Below are 16,709 nucleotides of genomic sequence, written 5' to 3' on the forward strand. Positions count from 1 at the left end.
TTGTTGTTGTTGTTGTTGTTGTTTTGAGAGAGAGAGAGAGAGCATGAGCAGGGGAGGGGCAGAGAGAGAAGACACAGAATACAAAGCTGGCTCCAGGCTCTGACCTGTCAGCACAGAGCCTGATTCAGGACTCAAAGCCACAGACCGTGAGATCATGACCTGAGCCAAAGCTGGATGCTTATGCGACTGAGCCACCCAGATGCCCCTGCATATTTTTTAATAGATGTTGGAAAATCCAAAACGACACATACCCTAATACCCTGGCCATTCACTTCTCCATAGAGAAAACCACTGTTCCTTGTGTATCCTTGCCAAGATACTCTGTTAATGCATGAGTGTGTGTGTGAGTATATATATTTTTATTTTTTACTTAAATAGAGCATACTATACATGCAGCTCTGCACCTCGTTTTTTTCATTGTATGTCTTACAGTATGGTTCCAAATTGGCATATGTAGAGTTGCCTCATCCTTTCTAAAGATTGCATGGCCTTCCACTGCCTGGATATACCCCAATTTATTTAACTGATGCCTAATGCTAGACTATAGTTTCCAGGCTTTTTAAAAAAAATTTTTTTTAATGTTTATTTTTTTGAGAGAGAGGGAGAAGATAGGGGAGAGGGAGAGAGAGAGAGGGAGACACAGAATCTGAAGCAGGCTCCAGGCTCTGAGCTGTCAACACAGAGCCCGATGTGGGGCTTGAACCCACGAGCTATAAGATCACGACCTGAGTTGAAGTCGGAAGCTTAACCCATTGAGCCACCCAGGCGCCCCCCCTTCTTTAAATTACTTTTCCAGTCTTTTGCTATTATAAACAATACTGCAATGAATCTTTGTATAAATTTATCATTCCATACATGTGAGAGTGTATATAGAATTTAAATTCCTAGAAGTGACACACCCATTGGAATGGCCAAAATCCCAAACAGTGATAACACCAAATTCTGGCAAGGATGTGGAGGAACAGAAGCTCCCATTCATTGCTGGTGGGGATGTGAAACAATGCAGCCACTTTGGAAGACAGTTTGGCAGTTTCTTACAACACCGAACGTACAATCCAGCGATCTCTCTCCTTTGTGTTTACCAAGAAGAGGTAAAAACTTTTGTTCGTATAAAAACCTGCACGTGGATGTTTATAGCATCTTTCTTCCTAATTGCCAAAACTTGGAAGGAACCAAGACTTCCTTCTGTGGGTAACTGGATAAACTTCAGTACAGACGAGGGATTTCTTTCCAGGGCTGGAAAGAAATAAGCTATCAAGCCATGGAATGACATGGAAGAAACTCAAAGGCCATTACTAACTAAAAGGAACCAATCTGAAAGGCTACATACTGTACATTGGACATTCTGGAACAAGGCAAAACTATGAAGACAGTAAAAAAGATCAGTGGTTCCTGGGGCGAGGGGGAAGGAGGGATGGATAGACAAAGCAGAGGATTTTTAGGCAGTGAAACAACTCTGTATGATGCTGTAATGGTGGATACGTGTCCTTATACATTCATCCAAATGTACAACACCAAGAGTGAACCCTAATGTTAACTATGGACATCCATCAGTGGACTCTGGTGGGGGTGTTGTTAGTGGGGGAGGGGGGAGGCTGTGCTTGTGTCAAGGCACGGGGCAGGTGGGAAATTCTGTATCTTCCTTTCAATTTTGTTGTGAACCTAAAACCGCTCTGAAAAATAGTCTATTGTTAAAAATCCTGGAAGTGACATTGTGCAATCAAAGGATATATGTATTTACATTGTTAATAGATATAGCAAGTGCTTTCGTGCAGCAATTGACATTTTTCACCAACATGTGGACACCTCACCCTCATCAAGGCAATGCAGTAAAACTTTTTGATCTTTATTTAAATGATTGAGGAGAATGGTATCTGCTTGTCATTTTAGTTTTCATGTCTTCTATTATAAATCAGATAGGGACACCTGGGTGGCTGAGTCGGTTAAGCGTCCAACTCTTGGGTTTCAGCTCAGGTCACGATCTCACGGTTGATGAGTTTGAGCCCCGTGTCGGCTCTGGGCTGACAGCTCAGAGTCTGGGGCCTGCTTCAGATTCTGTGTCTCCCTCTCTCTCTGCCCCTCCCCTGCTCGTGCGCTCTCTCTCTCTCAAAAATAAATATTTTTTAAAAATTGATACCCTACTCCAATTCCAATATGGCTTCATCTTACTTTAATGTACTATATCTCTGTTTCCAAATAAGGTCACATTCTGAGATACCAGGAGTTAGGATTTCAACATATCTTTTTTGGAGGAACACAATTCAACCCATAACAACCTTCCTCTAGAGTCTTTGGGGAGGGGGTGAGAGAGAACGTAAAAGCGAAAGATGCCGAAACCTGCTTACACTGCATTCAGCCTGCCTGAGTCATATTGCTGAGATAGTTACAGCCTCAGCCTTCACTCTAAGCACACAATGCAGATGAGTTACCAAAAACTTCAATCTGGACTTCAGAGGAATTTACAAAACACTTCTGCCCCATGTAGATTGCACCCCTTCCTGGTTCATGCTTGAGGGAACTGTATGTAGGCTCATCTTTCAGCCATTGCCTCGCCACTCCGGTCCTTGACTGGATAACCTGCAAGCTTGAATTAAGAGAAAAAGAAATGTACAAAGAAAGGTCAAATGACAGCCCCACCTCCATCCTTATCAGATCAGAGACCTCACACCAGGAAGATTTTTGTTTGCTTCTTGTGCTGCCCATGGGGGCGGGGCAGGGCAGGGGTCCTGCTGTCCACATGAGCTCCCTGTTCGCCCTTTGAGAGGTACAGGAACCCACAGGTGGAACTGTTCTCGAAGTAATTCCACTGCTCTCAAGTTTCCGTCAAAAGACATCCTTTTTGAATTCAACACCTGTTGCCCACTAAACCTATTAAGAGTCTATTCATGGAAGGCCAGATTTTACTGCTTGGTTCAACCACACCTCCACCAAGAGCCCTTTCTGTCTGTCATTGGTCAGGATTTGGACTTTTGTTTGTTGTCTCAGGATTAATGCACAGGCTTTTCTTGCTTTTCTATGGTGTTTCATACTATACCCTGCATCCTAGAATTTAGACACCGATGAGAGGCTAACCTAAGTCATGGTTAACTTGGGTGGGGATTCCATGCTCCCCTGGGTCTAAGAGGTTGGAATTTAGAGGAAGGCATGCTTCCTGCTCACTTCCTGCTCATCAGGGCATTTGAAGCACTATTTAATTCCACACCACCTTTCTATGATCAATACTTCCTCTCAAAAGTCCTACACTCCTTACCTACCAGGGCACCCCAAGTAGGGTGAGGTAAGTGAGGCACTCTCCTGGGGGTGAAACTTAAAGGGGCCTAAAAAGTGTCCCTAATCAAGATAACACTTTCATCCAAAAATAGAAAGAATAATTGGCAAAGTAGGCCAGCTGCTAACTGCCTAATTTTGTAAATAAGGTTTTTAGGGGTGGGATTAACGTGGGAGGAGAGAGGCAGGATTGTGCAAATGCAGAAATGCATTTGAAATTCTGATACATTGCTCATGATGGATTTTTTTGCATTAATTTTGATTTTAAAAAATATTGCATTAAAATATTTATCTTGATTATGGAGGTTTAGGGTTTTTTTTTTTCTCGAATCCATACATTTTGCGATTGAAGCACGTGTCTCTCACTAGCCTTACCCTCGTATCGGCTTTGTAAAATTACGAGTCAACAAAAACTCAATCCACCTTCTTCAGCCACGCCTCATACATGTTAGAGAATCAGGCTGGTCCCATCCCTAATCCCCCAGCGTACAGATGCCTGCACCTTGAAGTCTCCTTGCGTCCCGGTGGGTTTTAAGATCCTCTCCTCTGGCTTTCCTTGCACGTGCATTAAAATACTACATTGCATTTAGATTGGTCTTCTGCACTCTCAGCAGCCGGGGTGTCTCGACCATGTGTTTTTGCACTTCGGCTCAGGTTAGGAAATGATCTCTTCCTTTCCTCAAAGTTATCCAATTTCACGGCTCGCCAACCACCTCCTCCAACCACCACGCCTTCCATAACCGCGCTGACCCGCAGCGGTGTCCTCTCCAGCAACGTTCTGCGTCTCAGTCCGTGCTCGGCCCTGGGACGTAGGGTGACAGGACCGGCCCCAGCCAGGGTCGCCGGGGCCGCGGACCCTCCCCGAGCCCAGACCAGCTCGCTGTCGGGCCGCCGCATCCCTTCACCGGTCATCGTGTGATCCGGTCTGCGCGCTCCGCCGAGTCGTCCGGCGTGAGAAAGGGCTCGCAGGTTTTTACGGGAAGGGACTGAGAAGCGCGAAAAAGCTCCCCGCACGATAGTGCGCAGGCGCAGCAGCGCCCGACGCTTTCTTCAGCCCCGTCTTTGGCGCCGCCGGCTCCGCGCCTCGCGCTCTGCAGCCCGGTGGGGGGCGCTGCGGGGAAGGACCCCCGAGGCGGGAGGGGGCTCCTTGGAGGGGGTGTGGTGCGGCGCCAGGGTCGCCGCCCTCGGGGGCGGGGACCCGTGCGGGCGGAGGGCCGCGGCTAGGACGGGCATGGGGCGGGCGCGACCCGGGGCGTGCGCGGGGGCCGGGGGCCCGAGGAGAAGGGTGACGGCGGGTGACAACGGGCGGGGCTGCGGGCGGCGCCGCGTTCACGCCCTCTGCTCGGCCGGGCCGGGAGGGTCCTCGGCCTCTGTGCGCGCCGGGCCGGGCAGGCTGAGGCGCACGGGGCGGACGCGGCGCCATGCACGGCCCGCCTGCTTGGCCGCTGCGGCTGCTCGTGTGGCGAAGCCCGGCCGCCAGAACGTGGGCCCCGGGCGCCCGTGTCCCGGGGCCCCGGCCGCAGTTGACGGGCCTTTGGCCGGCGCGGCCTTGGGGCGCGGGGCCGCGGTTCCTCGGGGACGCCGGAGCCGCGCGAGGCCCGCGCCGCTGGACTAGCGGCTACCCGGGCGGGGGTCCCCGCGGCCCCGGGGGCGGAGCAGGCCTCGCGCGGCTCCTGGGGCTGTGGGCGCGGCCCCCCGGCGCCTGCAGGTGCTGGGGGCTCGCCGGGCCCGGAGCTGCGCGGCTCCCGCGCGCCGGGCTCCCGGGCGGCCCAGCAGTGGCCGCCCGGGTCGGGGACGAGGCCAGGCAGCGCGGGCCGGCTTTGCCTGCGGCCGCGGCGACTCCCGGAGACGACTCGCGAATGCGCTCCGCGGCGGCCAGGCGTTCGGATGCCCGGAAACTTCTGGGGCTGGCGTATCCGGAGCGCGGGAGGCTGGCAGGTAGGGCTTTTTCTCCGTCCGTTCTCTTCCCAACGCTGGTCAGCACCCCTTACAAAGCGCGTGGTCCCGCGACCGCCGAGAGGGGACACCGCGGGGGCTGCAGAGAGACCCTGGGCCACTTGTAACACTGGGTGTAGGGACGGGCTGGCTTCTTACCTGAGGATCTCCACCAAGAAGGGCCGGGTGGAGCGCTCACCTCCCGGTAGCACTGTCGAGCGTTCAGGTTGGCCGAGTTGTGTTTTATGTTTCTCGGCTTGACACATGATACGAGTGGAGCAGTATTTCATTATTGGAACCTTTGGGTCTGTTCTGCTTTGGCATTGCCAGTATTCTCAGAACGGGCCGCGTCCCTCCCCCCCCCCCCTTCATTGTAAAATTTATTCTAGCCAAAAATATACCTATTTTGTATTATACACTGATACTACTTAAAAACATTTTTTGCCTTAGACAAGTTTATTAAACAGCATTTTTTTTTTTTTGCTGTGTGAAGTAAAACAGTCTAAACCTTTCAGATTTGTCTCGTGCTTTTTGCCTCCCTCAGTGGTAAGCAGGAAGTTACTAGCTCTTCAAAAAAAATCAAACACTGCCTACCGTCAGTGATCTGTAAACTCCAGAAACTTTGAGCACACTATAGACCAAACCCCAACTAAATCGTAATTGAGTAATTTTTTAAAGAAATAAAAGTGAATGTTTTTAAATGTGTATTTTTTTGAGAGAGAGAGCGTGAGCCGGGGGAGGGACAGAGAGGGGGACAGAAGATCTGAAGCAGGCTTCTTGCCGCCTGCACAGAGCCTGACTTGGGGCTGAACCCACTAACCGAGGGATCACGACCTGAGCCAAAGTCAGACACTCAGCCGACTGAGCCACCCAGGCGCCCCAAAATGAATGTTTCAGAACGATTTTCTATGGCTCCTCGTTTTTAACCATAATTCGGGAAATGTTGGCCTTTTAAGATTTAAAAGTTTCTGAGATTCCCCTAAATCTTCATTTCTGTAATAAATATTTATTGAGCCCCCTCAGAGTCTGGTGGGCCATGGGGTTGCGTGGGTGAGCGGAAAGAAACACAGTTCCTGTTCCTCCTAGGGCTTTCAGCTTAGTGGGGAAGAAACAAATGAAATAATCATATGACTGGAGAGAAAACTGCAACCGTGGTGAGGGCTTGGGATCGAGGCCTGTGAGGTTGTCAGATGCAGCCCTTGAAACAGTGAGAATCCCACACTCTTTGCCGCAAATCCACTGCTTTAGAAAAGATTTTCCGGGGCGCCTGGGTGGCGCAGTCGGTTAAGCGTCCGACTTCGGCCAGGTCACAATCTCGCGGTCCGTGAGTTCGAGCCCCGCGTCGGGCTCTGGGCTGATGGCTCAGAGCCTGGAGACTGTTTCAGATTCTGTGTCTCCCTCTCTCTCTGCCCGTCCCCCATTCATGCTCTGTCTCTCTCTGTCCCAAAAATAAATAAACGTTGAAGAAAAAAAAAAATTTTTTTAAATAAAAAAAAAAAAAAGAAAAGATTTTCCAAGAGAGTCATTTGCGATGTAGGGCAGGTTGGTGCTACGGAGGAGGGCAGATAGGGAGAGAATGTTTCTCTTCTTACTGTTGAAGCTTAGGGGAATTCTTGGTATCACTGAGGTAGACAGAATTTATGTCATGGCTCACTTGATTGTACGTAGATTTTGTTGGAAATAAAGATCTTTTACTCTATTAAAAGGACATTTTGAGACCGGAAGATCCCACTGGACTGTGAGCTGCTTGAGAATGGCGCTGGGCCTAATTCTGTCTAGTTCTTAGCATGTGTGCTGCCTAGAGCAGGGGCTCCGAGTGCCTGAGGTGGAAGAATAAATAATGGTACAACCAGGCCCAGATTGAGGCCCAAACGTAGAGACCCTGAACCCTACAGGGTGTGTCTGCCATTCCCATATGCAACTCAGAGTGAGTGCCAGGAAAACCAGGGGTGTTTAAAGTTTATTTCTTTATGAAGAGAGAGAGAGAGCGTGCGAGTGAGTGGGGGAAGGGCAGAGCGCGGGGGAGAGAGAGAAGCCCCAGCAGGCTCCACGCTGTCAGCACAGAGCCCCACGTGGGGCTCGATCTCACAAACCGTGAGACGACCGGCGCCGGAACCAAGAGTTGGACACGTAACCGGCTGAGCCCCCCGGGTGCCCAGTTTTGTTTTATTTCTGAGATATTAGGCGCTGAGAAGGTTTTTTAGGTGTCAGGCTTTGCTAGTGCCCACATGGGCTCGCCACCATGGGTAGCCTAGCCCCGCATCTCGCGTGCCCATCATCCCTGTACCTTCTTTTTTTTTTTTTTTAATTTTTTTTTTTTCAACGTTTATTTATTTTTGGGACAGAGAGAGACAGAGCATGAACGGGGGAGGGGCAGAGAGAGAGAGAGACACAGAATCGGAAACAGGCTCCAGGCTCTGAGCCATCAGCCCAGAGCCCGACGCAAGGCTCGAACTCACGGACCGCGAGATCGTGACCTGGCCGAAGTCGGACGCTCAACCGACTGCGCCACCCAGGCGCCCCCATCCCTGTACCTTCTTACTCTGTTCCCACATGTCCCACCACGCTGGTATGTGGAGAAGTACAGCAAGAGCTGTACCGCCTTTTATTATAAGAGAGCTGTTTTGGGGCGCCTGGGTGGCTCAGTCGGTTGAGCGTCCAACTTCGGCTCAGGTCATGATCTCGCGGTTCATGAGTTCGAGCCCCGAGTCAGGCTCTGTGCTGACCGCTCAGAGCCTGGAACCTGTTTCAGATTCTGTGTCTCCCTCTCTCTCTGACCCTCTCCTGCTCATGCTCTGTCTCTCTCTGTCTCAAAAATAAATAAAACATTAAAAAAATTTAAAAAAGAAGAGCTGTTTTGATCTGCCTCGCTGAATAATTGTGAACATTTAATCCGAGAAAGGCTGAGGTTGGTTCACTAATTCTTCTAAACAATCAGCACGTGTTGTACCTTATAAGGAAATCTGCTGAAAAACCCTTACTAGGACATACGGTTTCCTCAAAAGTCATTGTGTATGATACATTGAGGCCAATCTGGATGTTGGCATTTGTGGGATTAAAAGGAAGTGGGGTGTCATGTCGTCATTAATTTGTAACTTATCATCATAAGGGCAGCCTCAGATGTTGGCACAGCTCTTCGAAATGCTACAGATAAAGAGCTGTGTGCGTGTGTGCACGCGCATGTGTGTGTTATAATCAAGAGACCAAAAAAAAAAAAAAAAAAAAAAAACCCGAGTTGCAGAGAAGGAATTCCAATGTTAACGTGCTGGTTTTTAGGAAAACAAACGCAAACGTCCTTTTTTAACAATTCAGCCATACATCTGATTAACGACGTTTTCCTCTGTCTTCAGCAGTTTGCTGAGTATGCCACCTGAAGTGCGTGACCGGGAAAGTTGGATCTTAAGTAATTTGTGTCAGAAACTGTAAAATCAGGGTCTGCCATTTGAACTGTTTCCAGATGTGTGTGTGCAGAGAGCGGTCGTGGCGTCACCCACACCCCCCCCCCCGGGTCTTCTAGAGGCACTGCAGCCCCTCACCCGCCCCTGTGCCCCCTCCCCTGCGCCCCCTCCCCTGCTACCCACTTGCTAGAGGAATCCGCAGCCCATCTTCCTACAGCTGTGGCCCACAGCGGTGCTCTCGGGTCTCACTGATAACTCTTCCTCTTATCCCCTTGGCCAGAAGGAGTCTTCAAAGATACAGGAGCTCACTGAGGAGCCCCTAGTGGACTGCTGGGATAAGAAGTCATTTGTCAGAGCCCCTTGCTGCGCCTGGCAGATAGAGGGGGGCGGTGGAGGGCTCTGACCATCCCACTGAGTTAGGGGCAGGGAGCACTGCGTGAGCTGATCTCAGCAGTGAGGTGTGTGGGCCGTTGGGGTCCTGTGGGGTCGTGACCACAGTGCCAACCTGGAGGTGCACACAGAGACACCTTGCCAGGCAGGTTCCCGGTTACACTGTGCGAGATACACCACACCCCTCCACCCACACTGTTCAGTTGAGGCCTCTGTGGAGGACCTGGGAGGGTGCCTCTCACTTAAAATACTGATAAGGGCTGTGTGCTTTGAGATTAGGGCCATTCTGAGAACCCCATGCCCACCGGGAGCTTTTGCTGAATGTATAAGTTATATTTTATGAAGTGACCAAAAACAATGAAGTGATAAAGCCAGTGAATACGGTAAACAAGGAGCGGATGAGCCGTGCTGAGAGCGACTATTCCCTGAAGTCCCCGGTCAGGACAGAGGCTCTGACAAGGACAGTACTAACTGGCACATGAGGCTGTACCTTTGAAATGGGGACTGCTCCAGAAAGCGGGGGATGTTTGTTTGCTCTGGAGACACCATGTATCAGAGAACGCCTTAACGTTCTGTAGCTGTGCTATGAAACGTGTTAGCATTGATTTAAGTGGAAAGTGCATACCAGATTTTAAAAGAACTTGGTATGAAGGAAAAAAAAAGTGAAGTATCATTGTAGGGTTCGCTATTATTTTTATGTAGATTACATGTTGTTTAATAACTTGGATATATTGGATCAAGTGTGTTGTTAAAATTAATCTTACCCACTCCCTTTTACTCTTTTAATGTGGCGATTAGAAGATTTAAAATTACATAGGTGGCTCAGTCGGTTAAGCGTCCGACTTCAGCTCAGGTCATGATCTCGCGGTCCACGAGTTCGAGCCCCACGTCGGGCTTTGTGCTGACAGCTCGGAGCCTGGAGCACCTACTTCGGATTCTGGGTCTCCCTCTCTCTCTGCCCCTCCCCCACTCGTGCTCTGTCTCTGTCTCTCTGTCTCTCTCAAAAATAAATAAACGTTAAAAAAATAATAAAATTACATGGGTGGCCGTCGTGTCCCCTGAGCAGAGAGTACTGGAGGCAAAGGCAGCCCCCCCGCCCCCCAATTGCACATATGACCCAGATGCCTCAGTCTTCAGCACGTGCTGACAGTCTGGAAGGTCTTTGTTCTGCATGAACCTAAGAAGTTTCCTAAATGCTCTGCTTCCTGCTAGTCCGCCAGCCCCTCGCGTCTTCACTTCCTTCCCTGTCCAGTTTAGATGCCAGGCTTCTTCACCTCACCCTCGAACCTGGAGTATCTTCTACTCCTTTGTTCCCCATGGTACCCACCTTGCATCCACGGAAATGTCTCCCAGATGCCTGAAAACTCAACATGTCCAAAATCCAAAGTTGCCTTCCTCCCCCAAACTGCCTTTTCTGCTGCCACTTCTCTCAGAGAGCGGGCTGCTGTGTGAACCCCTTTGCCAAAGCCAGAGACATTCTTGACTCCTTGTGATGGGGACAACGGAAGTGCTATCTACTACGTATTGTTTGCTAGATATCGGGCACCGTACCAGATGCTTTACATGTATGTACTGAATTTTCTCCTTGTGGTATCTCTATGAAAGAGGTATTATTTTTATTGCCGTTTTACAGATGAAGAAACTGAGGCACAGAGCGGTTGAGTGACTCACTGAAGGTCCAACAGCTAGATGGCAGAGCTAGGTCTCAGCTTAGAACCTACCCTCCTAACACGCTTCCCAAATCCGGTCAATTCTCGGGTCCTCTGGAGCCTCGTTCCTAAAAACATCTGCAGTCCTTGTCACCTTCCTTGTCCCCTCTGTCCCCACCCTAGTTCCCCCAGTCCCCCTTGCCTGAAACCCTGGAACACCACACCGTAAGCGGTCTCCGTCTGCGGTCCTGCTGGCCTCCAGTTCTCTCCTTTCACTCTGCAGCCAGAGCGCGACATTTAAAATGCAAAGTTGCCTGTAGCACTCGCCCGCCTAAAGCCCTCTGACAGCCTGCCATACTGCAGATTCCCTGTTCCGCTTCACAATCTGCAGCCCCCCCACCTCTCCACTTTGTTTCTCGGGGCTGCTTTTGTGTCACGAGGTCCCTATTCCAGCTCTGTCCTGCAGCCATTCTGCTGCTTCCTGGCCTGCCCCGACCCCAGGCTCATGCCGATTTCTCTGCTTGGAATGTAGGAAGGAGAGGAAGGCTTTGTGTCAGAACAGGGTTCTGTCCTATATGAACTGGGTGACCTTGGGCAAGCGCCCTCACCTCTTTGCTGGAGTTGCCCCTAAAATAATGAGGATAAGAGGGGTGCTGGGAAGATTCAAGGAGATAATGCCTATCAGAGGCTTCAGATCGTGGTGGGGGCTCGTTTTTGTGCTTCGTCTTTAGTCCTGGAACGACACTGGGGATAGCTGTACCGGCCTGATGGTCGGATGCTTCGCTAAAAGATTGGTTCTATGTCCAGCAGCTGGGGGTCATGCTGTACAGCTTCTTCCACCCACCCCAAAAACCTCTGTGCTTTCATGAGTAAACTCTGCATTTTAGGATTTCTTCCCTGCTCCCTTTGAAGAATATTTCTTGCACTTTTTGGATGCCGTGGTTCAGTAGAACGAGGATAACCTTCAGGAAGATACCTGAAGAAATCTGTCAAGAGATACATAACAGTCGCTGGGTCCCATCAGGCAAGAGGCTTAACCATGGAAAACAGGTGAAGAATTTCAGAAGGGTTGCAGTGTCCTTGGCATGTTGGGTTTAGGGAGGAATCTGGAACGATAGTTCTGGTTCAAATCTAAATTATTCATTAATGTCAAAGACAGTGGTATGTAGGGAAGACGTCCATTAAAAAGAATCCATCTAACTGAAAGCTGAAAAAATCTTTTATTTTACTTTTGTCTACGTTCATTTACTTTTGTCTATTTTATTCTACTTTTGTGTCCTGCATTGTAGGAGAAGGACACAAATGGCAATAAAACAGGCTGATAATCTTTTTTTTTTTTTTAATTCAAAGGAAAAAGGGGATATCCTGGAATGAGTTTGGATTCAACTAAATTCTTTCCTCTTTGTAATCGTTATTATGACTGTGTCAGAACCAGGGTTCAGAATCTAAATCGTGGGGCATTTCATTCACGAACTCCAGATTCTGATTTGGAATCATCAATTTGAGTTAAAAGACGGGAGGAGGGAGGGGGAAATGGACCCTTGTGGCACTTCACATGCATTGCACCCGTGGAGGCGTTTGCCAGAGCGAAAGAGCAGACTGGAGAGACTAGCTAGCTACTGATGACAGATGAAACAGAAGGGCCTCTCGGGTTAATCCCTCGTTCCTCAGGACGCCTCTCTCCGGAGCACACTGGCTCCCTGAGGTTGTGCTGGGCAGAATCCCGAGTAAACATTCTCTGGGCCTGGTGGGCTTTCAGTCCCTCTGGGCTCTTGTCAGGAGCGTGGCATTTTGAAACAAGACCCCAGGTCTTGCATCAAAATGAAACGGCCCTTGACCAGGTTCACATTATTCAGTTAAACTGTGGTTGTGCAGTATGAAGCCAGACACAGGAACTTTCTGGCTCTGTGCAAAGAATCATTTCCATGTGGACTTTCCGAGGCACCAGATACTCCGTTCCTAGTTAGGCTCACTGAGGCACTTTGGTGTGATAGACTTTTGTGCCTTCTTTGCCCCAGTTCAGTTTATTTGTTTATTCATCCAGCAGATGTTTATTGAACTTCTCCTGTGTCTCTGTCCCCGTAGGCGGTGGGAGGATAGCAGTGAACGAAACAGACAAAAATCTTTTAGGTCCTAGTGGAGAGTAGACAGTAAACAAGTGACACTTTTGGTTTAGAATGCCAGAAGGTGGCAAGTGCTAGGAGAAGAAGGAAGAGGGAGTGACGCAGGCAGTGTTTGGGTATTTGTATTTTAACGAAGGTTGCCAGAAGGTTGTCCGCTAAGGTCTTCTCCAGAACAGGATGTCAGGAGGCCTCGAGGAAGGAAGAGAGCCATTGTGGGAAATGTTCCCTCCCTAAACGCCTCCCCTTTCTCCTAGCGCTCTGCCAGCCAAATAACCGTTGGCACTGAGTCTGCTCTTTGCTCTTTTTAAAATCTAAACAAATAGTTTTGATTGAAGTCTAGTTGATGTGCAAAGTTATATTCGTTCCAGGTGTAATATATTGAATCATCAATTCTGCCCTTTACTCCGTGCCCACCACGATAAATGTAGTCGCCATCTGTCACCAAACAGCATTTAGTACTGTATTATTGACTGTATTCCCCAGACTGTACTCTGCATCTCTGTGGCTTATTTATTTTATAACTGGAAGCTTGTTCCAGTTCATCTCCTATATCTATCACCCTTTTTTTTTTAATTTTTTTTAACGTTTATTCATTTTTGAGAGACAGACAGAGACAGAGTATGAGCGGGGAAGGGGCAGAGAGAGAGGACACAGAATCTGAAGCCGGCTCCAGGCTCTGAGCTGTCAGCACAGAGCCCGACACGGGGCTCGAACTCACGAACCGTGAGATCATGACCTGAGCCGAAGGCGGACGCTCAACCGACTGAGCCACCCAGGCACCCCTGTATCTGTCTCTTAATACTCTCTCCCACCTTTCCTCTGGTAATCTCCAGTTCTCTGTATTTAAGAGTCTAAAATATTTTGTCCATTTGTTTTGTTTTTTATGCTCCAAATGTAAGTGAAGTCACGTGCTGTTTGTCTTTCTTTGTCTGACTTACCTTACTCAGCCTAATACCCACTCGGTCCATCCATATTAGAGGAAATGGCAAGCCCTCATGCTTTTTTATGGCTGAGTAATATTCCACTGTGTGTGTGTGTGTGTGTGTGTGTGTGTGTGTGTGTGTGTGCGCGCGCGCGCACGCGCGTATACCACACTATCCATTCATCTGTGGATGGACACTTGGTATTGTAAATAATACAGTCTATATTCTTTTTATTGAGGTTACGTGAAAGTAATACCTTTAACTGCAGTGGTTAGCATTAGACAAAACACCAAGAGAAGCAATTGCTACTTGCAGGGTGTGAGAGCTCCCATCTCCTGGGGTTCAGTCCATTTGGTGTTCATCTAGGAGCCTCGCCATTGGCTTTATGGTGGTGGTACTAGGTGGGTTCCTACTAGGACCAAGCTCAAAAGTACGCAGTAGCACATACCCTGCCCCCCAGTCACCCTGGTCTTAAGAAGGAACTTTTGTTGCCTGCGTCTGATTACTCTCCTGGAGTTGTCCTGTGTGTACGTAAACTTCGAAACCAACAAGAAAACGTTAACATCCGGGTCCTGGGCTGTTTTCACTGACATTGTAGCTTGGTGACGTCAGTACCTATAGAGTTGCCCCATTCTTTTTAATAACTGTGTAACACTCAGAAAATAAATGCTCCTTTATTGATCTAACTTGTTCCCCATTTGTGGATGTTCCACTGGTATAAGTGATGCTGTAACGAACATCCGTGAGGGTACATGTTTTGCATACACTTAGGGGAGTATACATAGAAGTTAGAATCTTAGAGGCGGAATTGCTGGATCAAAGGGAATGTACATTCACATTTTAACCGATATGATCGCATCACTCTCCGTTGCATTTGTACCACTTTGCACACCCACTAACAGTGCAAATGCCCCTTTTCCTACAGCTTCTTCCAGCACGGTGTGTTATCGATCTCTGATTTTTGCCAATCCAGTAGATGAAAACTGGAATACCTTTGTAGTGTAGATTTGCACTCCCTTATTAGGAATGCACTCACCTGTTTTATGTGTTGTTCCTGGTTGGGTTTTCTCAGTATCTTCCTTTCTGTTAAGACTCTATCCCACTGTTTTTTAGACGGATGAACAATTGTATTATTATCTATTGTCCTATCACGCCAGTACTCTGGTGCTTTATTCCCCAAAGCAGTAAGATTAAGAGGGAACGTGCCACATGTGTCATGGATGACAGCAACTGCTTTCCAAAGGTTATTTAAAGTTCTGAAATTCTATACATAATTCAGAGATCCACCTGCGTTGCTTGATCTTCCAGCGAAGATACAGTTCAGATGCCAGGGAATAACCACGTGTAGCATGAATGCAGGAAAAATCTCATCTGAGATAAACACCAAGATCAAGCGGCAGGGAGGGAGGCCAGAACGGATTTTCAGATTTTCCACCGTCAGCTCTTGGATATTCCTGGCAAGGAAGACACGATCAAACCTGGGTAAAAGCAAAAGTCATCTTCTCTGGCTACTTGGGTATGCTCGGTCACCCTCCTCACTCTGTCCCTGGAAGCTCCTCGGTTCTTGCCTTTAGTCAAGGGCCCGGGAGCTGAAAGAAGGAAACCCGCAGCACCTGCTCTGCGCAAGCTCTGAGCAGCGCACGCTCTGAACAGCTGCTGCGGGCAAGACGCTTGGTGAATTCGGCGCCCCGCCCCTCGCCGAAGCACCCCCGGGCCTGAGAACTTCCTGTGTTTTCTAGCCGCAGTTGGGTTTCTGGCCATGTCCAGTGTCATCACCATGTCCGCTCCCTTCTTCCTGGGGAGGATCATCGATGTCATTTACACAAACCCCACCGTGGACTACGGCTATACCCTGACCCGCCTCTGCCTGGCGCTCAGCGGCGTGTTCCTGTGCGGTGCTGCTGCAAACACTGTTCGCGTCTACCTCATGCAGACTTCAGGTAAAAGGGCCCTCACCTTGCCGAGCGAGGCGTTCCAGAGGATTCGCACTGGGGCTCACGTGGGGTTTCGTGCGCTCCGGGCCCCCTGTTCCTCTTTTCCCACAGTCCCATCCAGCGGGGACAAAGCCCCATGTCTGGCCAGACGTGGGAGCTACGAATATTTTTCGATCTGGCGCTCACTTCTCAGCTCCCCTGGTACGTGGGTGGAAGGGAGGGAAGCCGCCTGTCTTACGGGAGGCACGGCCCGTGGGCAGGAGGCTGGAGTTCTGAGCCTTCTCCAGGGAGCTGTGGAAATCTTGCATGCTCCGTGTTTGTGTTTCCCCTCCAGTGGGCACTGGGGCGATGGTGTTTTACAGCCTTTCCGTGACGAGGCCTGGCTGTTAACAGGCCGGTGACAACCACAGAAATCACAGAGCCCGGGGTGCCCGACTCTTCCGCCGGCTGCTCGCCACTTAGCTCATAAAACGCTCTGCGGATGATTAACCGGCCCTTGCCCGTTGCCGAGCTCGGTACAGAAAAGGATTGCCAGGGGGGAACAGAATCAGCTTTGGGGAAGTTAGCGTAGGAAGCCTCATTTGTAAATAGTACTGTTTAAAATGTCTCTCAGCGATCTTCTGTTTTATCCCCGGGTCCCCTCCTGCGCATCCACGGTCTCCGCACGCTTCCTGAGGCAGAAAGAGTGCTCGTTACCAGTGTCTGCGTGTCAGCGTGCCGGGGCTCAGGGGGGCCTGTTGCCAGCAGGTGGACGCAGGGCCCCAGACATGCTGGGAGGAGGTTGACGACAGCCGCCCGAGCCGCTGCCTGTTAGCTGGCTCGACCCAAGCTGATGCCGTTCTTGTTTGCTTTTGCAGGTCAGCGCATTGTGAATAGGTTGAGGGCTTCGTTATTCTCCTCTCTTCTGAGGCAGGAGGTTGCTTTCTTCGACAAGACTCGCACTGGAGAATTGATTAACCGCCTCTCCTCGGACACCGCACTCCTGGGGCGCTCAATTACCGAAAACCTGTCGGATGGGCTCAGGGCCGGGGCCCAGGCTTCCATTGGCATTGGCATGATGGTACGTCGGCCTGGCTGGCATCGGCGCCTT

At 49.8% G+C, this 16,709-nt stretch overlaps 1 protein-coding gene and 1 long non-coding RNA gene across 6 annotated transcripts in view; one reads left to right on the forward strand and one right to left on the reverse strand.

The window, feature by feature from the left end:
* Positions 1 to 1,611: 1,611 nt before the first annotated feature.
* On the reverse strand, positions 1,612 to 4,269 carry LOC109492439. 2 transcript variants are annotated; one of them, XR_002146299.3, is made up of 2 exons: positions 3,770 to 4,269; positions 1,612 to 2,584 (listed from the first exon to the last, which is right to left on the reverse strand). It is a non-coding gene; the product is annotated as an uncharacterized LOC109492439 (long non-coding RNA). The 2 variants fall into 2 exon arrangements; XR_006586928.1 differs by having other exon boundaries at positions 3,643 to 4,269.
* Positions 4,270 to 4,493: 224 nt separating this feature from the next.
* Positions 4,494 to 16,709, forward strand: part of ABCB10 (ATP binding cassette subfamily B member 10) — a 34,385-nt gene continuing 22,169 nt past the window's right edge. Inside the window, exons 1-4 of one of the 4 annotated variants that reach the window (XM_045039964.1) lie at positions 4,494 to 5,205; positions 14,994 to 15,167; positions 15,425 to 15,625; positions 16,477 to 16,679. In XM_045039964.1, coding sequence (XP_044895899.1) covers positions 4,689 to 5,205; positions 14,994 to 15,167; positions 15,425 to 15,625; positions 16,477 to 16,679 — 1,095 coding nt within the window. In that variant the 5' untranslated portion in view covers positions 4,494 to 4,688. Of the gene's footprint in view, positions 5,206 to 9,936; positions 11,690 to 14,964; positions 15,168 to 15,424; positions 15,626 to 16,476; positions 16,680 to 16,709 lie in introns of those variants that run through there. The other 3 variants (XM_045039963.1, XM_023240443.2, XM_003993943.5) reach the window with 3 other exon arrangements.

The sequence above is a fragment of the Felis catus genome, chromosome D2, assembly GCF_018350175.1.
Source record: "Felis catus isolate Fca126 chromosome D2, F.catus_Fca126_mat1.0, whole genome shotgun sequence".
NCBI classification, from domain to species: domain Eukaryota; kingdom Metazoa; phylum Chordata; class Mammalia; order Carnivora; family Felidae; genus Felis; species Felis catus.